Here is a 12,570-nt window from a genome sequence, read left to right on the forward strand (position 1 = left end):
TTTGCACTTGCCCCATCAAAAGATAATTTGCAGCTTCTGTCCTAAATAAGGACAGTATTGTCTCTTCTTCCATCAAACCAGGTGTACGTTATTGCATGATTTTAAGAGGTACTGTTAAATAGTATTTCACCCCATGGAAAGATTGAGGCCTGCTTGCACCCATCTGTGGAGACATGCCCATTAGCTTCCAGGCAGTTAGAAGCTAGCCAAAATCCTAATAGGCAAAACTGGAATGCAGAAGTACACATGAATCCAAATTTCAACAACAAGCAATATACCAGGACTGCTTCTGACTTGGAACAGGGAGGTTCCTATCTTGGGGATGGATCTTCTATTGCTTCAGGACATGATTTAATTCTGACATTTTTCACAGAAGAAACATGACTTTACAGGTCACCAAAGTGCTTCCAAAATCAAGCAAGCCATGCACACAATTCTCTGCATGGCTCTGCAAAGCTCTGCATTTATTTCCATCTTGCATAATTTGATACTACAGTATAATTGTCTACATTTAGTGTCTAGATATGGATATATTCACCTGAATCAAAACTAGTGGAAACTGCTTACCTTTCTCCACCAACATCTACAGCAATAAAAAAAAAGATCCAGTCCAACCACTCTTAAGTAATACTCATTGTACCTCATTAGTCTATAACATGATTCAACCTTGATTAGTTGATTCAACCAGTTCATTAGTTTCACCAATGCTTGATAATGTCTAAAAATGATGCCTTAGACTAGATCTGTACTTGCAAGTATTCTGCTCTCAAAACTTGCCCTTACTCACATCAACTTCAGAAAACTATGTCAGCATACCACCAAGCTCTTGGGCGGCTCAGCAACCATTGGTAAACTCTTCTGCGGCACACACACAGGCCCTACTAAACCACTGATAAAGCACCCTGCTTTACAAACCTGAAAGATTAAATAGTTCTTTGAACACTAAAAGCAGCTCAAAGGCTTATATTTACATAGCACATAATTGCTACTGTTGTGCAATTTGACCAGAGGGACCTTACTAGGCTCCCAGCACAGCAAGTACTGCACAGCAACCTTGTAAAAGAACTCTCCTGTGTGCTCTCATTCTACCTCAAAAGTTATCTTTTTTCCCTCCCCCTACAAAAGTTTGTCATTTCATATAACTTGTTGTCTCAAGGCTAGAGAAGAGGTACAATTCATCGCCCTAGAGGCCAGGAAAAGAAGCAAGGGGCTGACATACCAGAAAAAAAAGTAATTTCAAACTGTAAGTTTAGGTAAGCCATTAAAGAAAACCTGCTCATTCTAACTTATTGGAAGCATGAAGAAGCTTGAACAGCATCTGTTAGGAATGGCATAAGTATAGGGCCAGATGGCATATAAAGACCCTCTCTAGACCTGTTTTTTTTGTGATTTTGCTATGGAGGGGAGCAAAGCCCACATTAAGCAATCTCTAGGAGAGCTTCAAGAGCACCTGAGAAGTCTGTAATCTATCTTCCAGTTTCTCTTGTTCTTCTCTTTGAGGAAGGAATGTTAATTAAAATATCTTAAGGAAATTGGACAGCAATTTTAAGCCTTTACAACAGCCAGCCTTAGGCAGTCCACTTTAAAACAACATCTCACATTTTATGTTATGCTTCGCATGTTTCACAGAGTAAACTGATTTTCCAACTATGCTCCCATTTCAGAATGTATCTTATTTACTCTTATAATCACTAGTTGAAAGTGTTTGATTACCAGTCACGTGTCTAGTAGTTTTACAATAGGGAAGCAGGACACCCTCTTTAGGCAATCTGACATGAAAATTTGGGAGCTATACAGAAGTAAATACCATACCTCATTTCAAGCATGCAAAAAGGCTCACAGAAATTGCTTCTGCCAAACCATGTACAGCAAACTACCCCTCTGCTCTCCACTAGTCTCCATCAGTTGGGCTGCTGCTGGGAAGAAACTTCCTCTGATGTGAATCACCACAGTGTCACTTACATGCCCAGGAACTTTTCCCCAGAATGCCTAAAAAGTTTTGGTCTATACACATGTTAGGTTTTGCACTTGGAATGATAAAAAACAGTATCAGTCTGCTGGGATCTGAACTTCCAGTTGTCAAGTAGCAGACAGTGGAAGTCATGTCCAGATCCCTAAAGATGATGCTGAAAGGAAGCAAGCTTTGTGGCTACAAGGTTAATGAAGTGTCTCCAGAATTAAAAAAAAAGTAAAAATATGCAGAAGAGAGATATTACTTCCTTTTATCTTTCTTCTCTTTTATCCTTCCCACCCTATCTTCCCCCAGAAATATTCCAATGTGCAAAAAATATCCCTTATTTTTACAGCTCATGAACAGAGATTCAACATTAAGAGCACATCTTGTCAAGAAGGGAGGAAAGCACTTTCTGAAAGGGAAAATTTCTAGAAAAAAATGATAGAGAAAACAACTTTTCCACCCCTACTCTGCTCCTTTCCCCTGCAAAAAAATAATCACAAGGTATAAAGAAGTAGCTACTGCAAACAATAATAAAACATTCACTCTTTTCTCCACCCACACCCTCAAAAAACATAAAACATGTCTTCCTGTTTGCTTTCCTTGTACAGGCAGAGATACTGATGCAATCTCTCCTCTCTGAAAAAGGAAACGCCTCTATCTCAGTCTGCATCTTTATCCCCATGAGCAGCTTGACTAAGCAGATTAAAAGAAAAGGCAAGCGCACACTGAAGCAACACTAAAACCGAAACAAAAAAACAGCAACTGTCAGTTCAGTTGGAAGGGGAAGCAGAGTCTGCTGCAAATGTTTAGAAATTAAAATAGAATCATAGAATAGTTAGTGTTGGAAAGGACCTTAAGATCATCAAGTTCCAACCCCCCTGCCATAGGCAGGGGCACCTCCCACTAAACCATATCACCCAAGGCTTCATCCAGCCTGACCTTGAACACCAGGGATGGAGCATTCACAACCTCCCTGGCAACCCATTCCGGTGCCTCACCACCGTAACAGGAAAGAATTTCCTCCTTATATCCAATCTAAACTTCCCCTGTTTAAGCTTTAACCCATGACCCCTTGTCCTATCACTACAATACCTAATGAAGAGTCCCTCCCCAGCATCCCTGTAGGCCCCCTTCAGATACTGGAAGGCTGCTATGAGGTCTCCACGCTGAAAGAAAGCAAAACCACCAAGTACATAGTAGGTAGGTAGATAGATAACTGCCGGCACCTACAAGGATACAAAGGATCCAGCACCATCCCCAACCTGTCATCTTTCTCCCTGGGCTCTGTGGAAAGACTTCTCCACAGCACCCTCTCACTCCTGACTTCCCTTTCCCCTTGCCTTCTTCATACCCAAAACCAGACAGCTGCTGGCTTCTTCCATCACACCTACGGACAAGGTGAATCTGAAACAGGACAACTGCCAGCCCTTGACAACACAATAAATAAAAGCAGGAACCTGTCATTTGTATTTGGGGATCAAAGCAAATAGTCACCCAATTAAAACACTCTACAAACAAAAGCAAGCAAGAAAGGAAAAGAACAATGGTGTGATCATACGGAGAAAGTGGACTTGTAAATGAGGAAGAGCTGATACTGTTTTCACAGGTAACTTTTCAAAACTTGTATAAATTACTATTCCCATCTGTTGCTACACAGAATTCAGCAAGTCACTAATAAGAAAAAGCACTTCTTGACGCTTCTCTTACTAGCCAGCCTCCCTGATCACCCAGGAAATGACTGCAAAATAACCAATCAGATACTGAGCAAAAGGATAAAAATGTTTTGTTGTTTATCATGGTTATTTATCACAAAAGCAAAATAAGTATATAGGACTTAGAAAAGAGATGACATTGTGGAAAAACCATAAAAGAGAAGAGCACTGCATTATTGTGAGGAGTTCTTGCAAAAAGAAGACAAAACAATGCTCCAAAATTTAGGTCCTCTTGGCCTGCTTCCTCTAGAGCAGATATGGGGACCAAGCAGTCACATCAACAGGGAAATAAATGAGTAGGAATAGCTCCTGTTACAAATGCACTCAGCACATGCTGAAAAATGATGGAAAAGAACTGATCAACTAATAGGGTATATAATAAATTCACTTATCATGCAAATACTCCCCATCGTTTGCCACACACAATTGCTAAACTTAACTATGTCCTCAAACAAGGCTCTCTAGGAAAATTAAAATAGTTCCCTGCAGTCTACAAACCTAAACACAGTTGCCAGCTAAAGGCCACAGCAACCAGTTCAAAAATGATCACCAGTCTGTGCAACAGCTTTAGCAGACTAAATTTTTCGGAGGTGCTGAATGAATACTCACAGGTTGCTGAAGTAACTTAAATATCACAGGCCACATTTGAAAATATACCTTATCTATGAGCATTGGCTAAAGAATTTAACTGACTTGTAGGGACACAGAGAAAAAGCCACGGTAAGGACTTTGGCTTCGTAAAGGCTATTTTTAGCCTTGTAATTTAGAAGTGCTTTGTAAGTAGAAAGAAGTCAGACTTAAGATAGCAGTAAACCAGACTAATGAGGGAAGTTTACACTGGTATCAGCTGGACAAGCTGCTACATTGAGCTCCCAACAGTGCAACATTTCAGTGATATGATCTGATCATCCTTTCCTTTTCTGCACAAGCCACCATTGCCTAAAAATCTTTTATACCAAGGACTGCAATAGTGTGCTTCCAGCAGCATGTGTTAATAGTCATCTTTGTTCAATCCACCAGAGGAATCCACTTGCAGCCTGCCTAATGCAGAACACATCTTTCATATGACATGAAACAATTCAGGACCTGTGAGAATTTCATCCATGACACAAGGCAGATTGTGACAGAAATTCAGTTATTACCTTGCTCTGCAATGTCTAAATATTTATTTTTTTTGCATGGAACCTTTCAAGTCTGAGGCTACAAAGCATGCTGGAAGTTCCTGAGCACACATTATTAAATTTACAGGAACCCAGTGCAATAGCTTTACAAGTAATTTTATAGCAATACAACTGCACTGCAAGCCACCCTCACAGGTACCGTAAACAATGGAAGCGTTTCACAGGGGAACAGGAGGTGAGAAGTACTGCTAAACTTGTGGGGCAAGCTTTAAGGCTTTTATAAGCCTTTCAGTATCTCATGACTTCTCAAAATCTTGGGAAACTGAAAATCTCAGCTTGCTTTTGAAGCCAGGCAGTAACTGCAGAAACACTCAGAACAAACTAGTTCTGCCAACAAACGAAGCAGTCCTGCCTTCTCACCCCTCCCTCCCTTTCTGAGGGTGCAATCACATACAGGAGCAGATCCATTTTAGCTTTTAGCCATGCCTGCATTTGTGCCCCAATCCAGTTTACCTGGATCTGCACAAACATTTGCCCAGCACAAAGTGAGACAGACCCTATAAATCACAGCCGTTTCTTTCAGCAACTGTAGTGGTTTTAAAATGATTCATGAAATCACGACCTATATTCACAGATAGAGAAGAGTTTTGAGAACTCTCCATTTCACCCTAAATGCAAATACCACTTGGAGACAATTAGTTCTTTCCCTCCTCAATCTTACTGAGGTGTAACTCCAGATACTTCAGCACAAGGTTTAACACACTGATAAATGCACTGGTTCCAGGTGCTTCTTTGTACTAACAAACTATTGTTTGCTAGTACAAACAATACTAACTGGGGCAAAGAGCTTGGTCCAAAGCAGGCTACAGAGGATTTGCTCTCAGCTTCACCATGAATTTGATTCAAGCAGAAGAGAACTGAACTGAAAAATGCCTGGGTTACACAAGCATAATAAACCCCCATCTTCATACTCAGCAAGTAGCACATGTCAGTCCACATTTACCTTGGCATCAACATTGGTCAGGCACTTCAGAACTTCTGCGTAAATACGAAATGCTGCGGCTCTCTGCCAAACCAAACTTGCATACAAATGCATTTTAAAGTTTTGAGAGCTCTGTAATAATTTTACAACTGACACTGATGTATGCAGCTCTTTGTCCCAGGTACCAGTTACCTATGTACACTGGTTGTGAGCATGATATTGTCTTCAAGACATCCACCATTCCACTAACTCAATAGCCAAGACCTATACTTCTGGATTCTGATGCAGAAGGGACATTTGAAGCATCAGCACCCTCTCACCAGTATAGAAATCACGTGTGATAACTTATTTACTGTATAATATAGACAACAAGGAGAAAGCTGCATAGCGAGGCATTTTCACTTACGTGGTTTATATAGAGACTCTTGCGTTTTTCTCTCACTGCAAAAACACAAAATATGATAGAAATATTACATGACTATTTTTCCTGATTAAGTTTCTTATATACCATTTATAATAAAAAGAACAGGAGGCTATCTATGTGCAACATTATAACTGCTTTTACACTAACCAAATATATTTACATATCAAACACAGAAAGAACATGTATCTGCACGCACAAAGACATTTACGCTCACTAGTGTGGTGACGGATTAAAATTCTCATCCATTTGGGTACTTCAGCAAGCGTTGGTCCGCATGGGAAAGTTAATATGCGGTAAGATACAGTCCCAAGTTAGCAATGGATTAGGCATCCTTCACCAGCTCTCTGTGTATGTACTTCTGAGCCACCAGTGTCTTCGTGCAAGGTACCTTGCTGCAAAGTGGCCTACACTACAGGCATGAAAGCAGCTAAACAGCTACACCACGGAGTTAGCGAATTCTCATCATAGCTTACTGTGCACTAACTCCCATAGAGGAGTCTTGAAACCATTCGCTTTACACCACTGCCTTCCATAATTATCAAGTGCAAGCCTGAAACTATTACTGATGTTACATATAAGCATGAAAATATATTACTTTGGCGAGTATGAACCAGTCACCACAAGCAAAGGTTGCAAGTCAAAGCCACAATTAGCCAAAATATTCAGAAAGTAAACAGCAACAAAAGGGAGATAGACATATAAACTCTTAATTGTCAGGCAAATGCTTATTACAGCTGATTAAATATACTCTGTTTAATTTTTTTAAAGCACTTTCCCATTAACTCACCCCATGGAGAGCCTGTGGAGCTCTGTTCCAGTGAAAATACCACAGCATTTAAGATACAAGTCTGAAGGCAACTAACACAAATCAAACTTCAGGATTTAAATGGTTTCATGCTGTAGGTGATTAAATGCACTTTGGCATACCATGATTTGAAAGCTGTGCAACCTAATACACTTAGCAAAATAAGAGTGCTCATAATGGTGGGATAGCCTGTCCATTCCCTGTTGGATGAGAAGCAGTTATTCATGATTTACTATAAGCAAGCGATCTCACATAAACAAGGCTGTATGTGTGAATACTGCAAAATAACTGTGTTTAATGCAGACATAAAATGAAAAGAAAATATGAAAAAACTTTTAAAAATCCTTACATAATTTTCCTCCCAGGGAGCAGAAAGGAGAATCACACATGACAGATGTTAGCCATGTCACTTAGTACATGCTCAGATCCACAATTACGGACATTATATAAGAAACAGAATTAAACAGGAACAGCAGGAAAATTCTGATTGCCTAGTAAAAGTTAAACTACCTTAAGTCCTGCTAAAACATTACACTACACTTTAGTTCCCCTTACAGCATTTATTACCAGAAAAGGACTGAAGTAATTGAAAAGGAAACACCAAAATGATGGTAGATATTAATTTCTAAGAATAGCCAAAGTATTTGTCTGGTATTGCATGTTGCAATATACAGGTAGTAAACAATTCTGATAAGCTGCGTGTAAACCTCATAAGAGTACATAACTGAAAATTAATACCTATTAACCATGAAATTTTGAACACAGTTAAGTATTTAACAGTGTTTTAATCACAATTATACCACATGCAAAGTTCTAATGGACAAAATCCTATAAAGACAGGCTACACATACACTCCAAATTCCATTTTAATCACTTTTTTTCCCTACCTTACTTTTTCTTGACTGTATTTTCCCTTGTATCCATTACTCAATTCCCCATGAAATCATGTATTTACAAAAGAACATCACTCATAGCTCATTCCCATCTGCTATTTCCAATCTCCAGAAGCCTATAGTAATGTATTTATACACACCCCTCACTTCTCCCTGCTCAAGCACTGCTTCTGCTGCACATTATTCCAAGCAACATGTTGACCTCCTTTCCCTTATTTTCCCCATACAACAGAAATTCAGCCTGGATTCTCAGGTAGGGCAGTACAAGGCGGCAGCTGTGCTTTTGCACTTCTGGCCCACTCTGCCATAGTGTAAGGCTCAACTCTTTCCACAACATAGGCCAATCGGAAATTGGGCATAGCAAAAAAACCAATTTTGTCACAGCCACTCTCCCTTGTGACTCAACCCGCCCTTTAAACAAGGGAAATAATTGTCTTTAAACAAGGGAAAGACAATTATTGCACAAGGCAAAAGGCCAGTTTTGCCAAGCTAAAATGAATGTAAAGGGGTAATTCCATTGGCTTCAGTCTAAAAATACTCTGCACAGCTCACACAGCACAGTGTGGACTTCAGCAGACAGGACTGTAGTGTTATAACTAACCATCATTTTGTAATATAATTTCCTAACTGCAACTTCAAACTTTTGGCTTTCAAGCACAGGGTTTTGAGAAAATGAAGCTAGACAGATTTAGAGTCAGTTTAAACAATTAAACTTCTACTTTCTTACTAACATTTTAAAACTTGAAAGTTTTGGAATGCTTCAAGTAGAGACCGAGATGCTGCCAAATTGTCTTAGTTTTCCTCATTTAAAGGTCAACGACCTGTTCCTATTCTGCAGGCACTTTCAACTGTTACTAGTGAACTTCTGCAGTAGTAGGAAGATGTATTATCTTGAAATAAAAATGAGTGCGAAAATACACACACATACGTATGTGTGGGCGTGTATTTATGTATATACGTGTTCTTCATTGAGCTGTAATAGGAACTCTGTGCAATTTCTATATACCACCTTAATGCTACCCGTACCAGAATCAAAGACCAAAACCCTTGAGGATTACATCAATCGAAATGTCTCACATTTTGGGAGTTTCAAAACATTTCTTTTCGTTTTATTCAAGACAGAAGACTGTTCCCAGTCAACATGAAAGAGTAAGTGCAGGTTAATTCACTTCTATCCACTATATAAATACAGTTTCAAAATCCTCCTTGCCTGAAACCCATTGTTACACCAATACTGAAAAATTCAGCCAGTAAACTGTGTGTGTAAAGCCTAATGTAAGTTAGGAGAGGTGGACGGCTGTAACCCACTTTCAAGAAAGACCATTATCAGCACCCTGAAGTAGCAACCATTGCCTTCTTGCTATTAAAAGGACAGGATGTTACATTATTAGAGTGCTAAGTTTTGTAAACCCCAGGTTAACCACAAGCACACATTAAATAAATAGTGCACAGCTTTTCAGTACCCTAGACCATCCCCACTTACAGGCCAAAGTCAGCAAACAAGGGAAAACTTGCATAAAGCACTCACAAAAGTGAGTGACAAAAGACAAAAAAAAAGGGGAAATTCTTTACTAGCTCCCTGAACCTGGAGAATTACTCATGATGATTCAGCACCTAGAAAATTCCCACAGAGTTGGAAGCATTTAGAAAAGTTACTTTAGTTAGGAGTCAAATTAGTATTTATTGTGTCTTCAACTTTTCTACAGAGTCATTGAACTCTCAGGTAATTAAGGGTGCAGACTAGTAAGAAAAACAGGACAAATTAAGATGCTTAGACTTGCATCCGAGCTTCAAAGCACAATGGGAAATTCAGACCATTCAATATCCAGAGAAGCCTATCCCATCTCATTGTATCTGGGGTAGTCTGCTTGCTCTTCACCCACATGTTGATTACAAGCAGCTCAAGCACAGCTCCTATTCCAGGACACTACTGTGTCCAGTGATTACCAGTGAGGCTGTGAGAGTACAGGGCTACTAGAAAGCCATACACACAATTGCCTGAAGGTAATGTTGCCAAGTCGCCCCAGCATGTAGCAACAGACTTGGCCGTTTCCCAGTTTAAAAACATGAGATAGACACTCAAGAGTCACAGCCAGATCCTGGATAAAACCTTGAGACCTGATGCCCCTCAACTATCCATTGTGTATTTCAATTGTTTGCTGGTCTTATCTATAGAAATATTTTCACTCACAGTCAACAGGAAGGTTTGCCAGGCCATCACTATACAAGATGGAGAGTGGTAGTTACATGCCTACAAGGTGTTCTCAATATTGCCAGCTCAGCTCTTCTCTTCTATATTGTCTTAAGAAGTTGTAGGGGTCCCTTAGACTCCATCTGGCTGTCAGCGTACAACCCTACACATCCTAAACAACCCTTATATCTTCCCCTTAACAAGCACGTTATTACATTTTGGTGTCAGGCAACCTCCATGAATAATGTGGTAACTCCAACAGCTCACTTGGCTCCATAAGGGGCCCAAAGTACAGCTAAGTAAAATATCTGCTACTGTGAGTTGTCCCAGCAGAATGGGATGTTTTACTGGCAATACATCAGTAGAGAAACGTTTACAGAATCTTTTTTCTTTCGTACAGGCAAAATAGTCTTTGGATTTTTTCCACTGTTATCAAGGATAGCTGAACAGATCTTACACTCCCGTTGATAACATTTCCATACTGTTTCCCTAAATTCACTCTCTTGCTCAAAAATGAGTTGTTCTTTGTTCTTAAGCTAGAACAAAGCTTCACAGACCAGCTTTTGCACGGCTGTAAACCGTCATTTTAAAAAACGCTTATGGTGAACCCCATACTGAAATAAATTAACCATTATTATTACTACAAGTGAGAATAACCATCAGGTGTGGTCAAAATTTTAATTATTGGACTTGGGATTTCTTTTTGTCCTTCTTTTCAACAAGCTGTAACAAGAAACAGCATCCATATGGGATTATACAGTCTCAAAACACTATATAGACATCAAAGTTCATAATACAGTGTACTACAGAAAAATTATCATTAATTTACAGACTACCAAACCATGTTAAAATGGTATATAATACGAAAAACCCACTTTATAAGGCATTGACAGAACCAGGGCTGAATTCAGAAGTACAACTGAAGGGCAACAGAGGTACTCACAGAATTAACTCTTCAACTAGGACATAAATGTATATCCTCTTTGTTCTAGTCTTGTGCAAAAATTAGCAAGAAATATACAGTAAGTGAAAACTACAGTATTTATAAGTCATATATTTGACACTGGAATTTACTATGTAAATCAAAATGGCATTTATAGGCAGCAAAAGAAGGACAAAGAATTCACACTGAACAATCAGAATTACAATGTAGGAATTGCTTTGAAAGTCTTGGTAGAAAATAATGTGTTTTGCATTGATTATTCATCTACTTCTAAAACAACATGTCATACATGTTCAACAGGGAATCAATAAACCAGAATAAATGGCTTCTATTCTACTATCAAGAGGCTTGCTTAGGAGATATAACTCCAGAGAGATCATTTTGTCTACAAGTGAAAAAATATCTCCAGGCAAATATATGATTATATCGAATCCATAATGAAAGAAGAAGACAGAAAGTTTGGGTGGAATGTTGTTCTGTTATTAAAATCTAGTACTGAGTTCATGATATTTACAGTATCAGCTACCTCGGAGGAAACTCTGGACTGTCTTCTTAGTCAATGTAAACTGGCATTTTCTGAAGAAAATACTTTCCACACATTTCCCATAAGCTTGTCCTAGTGTTTGGAGTTTTCAAAAACAAAAGAGTTACACAGGAAATTTTGGTTTCAGATTCAAGGAAAACATTTTTAAAATATAGTTATATTAGGCTTTATCCATATCTGTAGTTCTGATACCATACCTACTTGGAACTTACAATTTCAGCGCATGACAGAACTCAAACCTGCACTTTCTACTACTGGTCTGACAAAATAAATAATTAGAGATTCTTTAAACTCTTAACATGATGCATAAAAGCCTCTTTGTTTGGGAAGAGAATTATATATTAAAAGACAATCCCATGCATTTTAACAAAGGGGTTAGAGATAAATGCAATAGCAAATACTGTAATAAATTCAGTAACCTACCATCTGTTTGTGATTTACTGAGAAATATCGTACTGGCTCGTGGATGATCTGATGGGTTGAATTCCATGTTCAAATCTGGAAAAAAAGAAAGAAAAACACAAAAATATTTATGATTTCCAATGGCATACACAGATTTTCTCATTCTTTTTAATAAGACCAAATTTACATACGTAGGCAGCTGTTGTAAAACAAAACATATCTTGAAGCCAACTTTTTAATCCTTCGTCACACAAGTGGTTCTTTTTGGCATGCAAATCATTTGCATCAACACAGCTTTGGGATTAGACTTCAATTCTAAGGGCTGCTTTTGCATTAAAAGAGACAAAGCAGCTTGAGAAGTTTGCACACAAGAAGTCAGGAATTATCCATTTACTGTCAGGTTCTTCCCACCATGCCCCAAAGCCATTGCTAAGCACAGGAACGCAGCTTGTTATATATAATTATAGAAGAATTAAGTATCACAAAACAAATATGCAACCCTCTGTAGATATACAGGTTTCTAAGATTAGATGTGATTAAAATAAATAGTTATTGCAGCTGAATGTTAAAAAAGTCCAGGCCACAGTGTTTCAAAT

General features: G+C 38.7%; 1 protein-coding gene across 4 annotated transcripts in view; it reads right to left on the reverse strand.

Annotated features, from left to right (window-relative positions):
* CCNY (cyclin Y) overlaps nt 1-12,570 on the reverse strand; it is a 121,950-nt gene that overhangs the window by 36,802 nt on the left and 72,578 nt on the right. The window contains exons 1-3 of one of the 4 annotated variants that reach the window (XM_057398869.1): nt 11,996-12,063; nt 6,984-7,044; nt 6,179-6,213 (exon numbers count right to left, since the gene is read on the reverse strand). In XM_057398869.1, the coding sequence (XP_057254852.1) occupies nt 6,179-6,213; nt 6,984-7,044; nt 11,996-11,998 (99 nt within the window). In that variant the 5' untranslated portion in view covers nt 11,999-12,063. Of the gene's footprint in view, nt 1-6,178; nt 6,214-6,983; nt 7,045-7,350; nt 7,532-11,995; nt 12,071-12,570 lie in introns of those variants that run through there. The other 3 variants (XM_057398868.1, XM_057398870.1, XM_057398872.1) reach the window with 3 other exon arrangements.

The sequence above is a fragment of the Pezoporus wallicus genome, unplaced genomic scaffold (assembly GCF_028554395.1).
Source record: "Pezoporus wallicus isolate ANWC-B61680 ecotype Strahan unplaced genomic scaffold, APGP_CSIRO_Pwel_v1 contig_7866, whole genome shotgun sequence".
Classification (NCBI taxonomy): Eukaryota; Metazoa; Chordata; class Aves; order Psittaciformes; family Psittacidae; genus Pezoporus; species Pezoporus wallicus.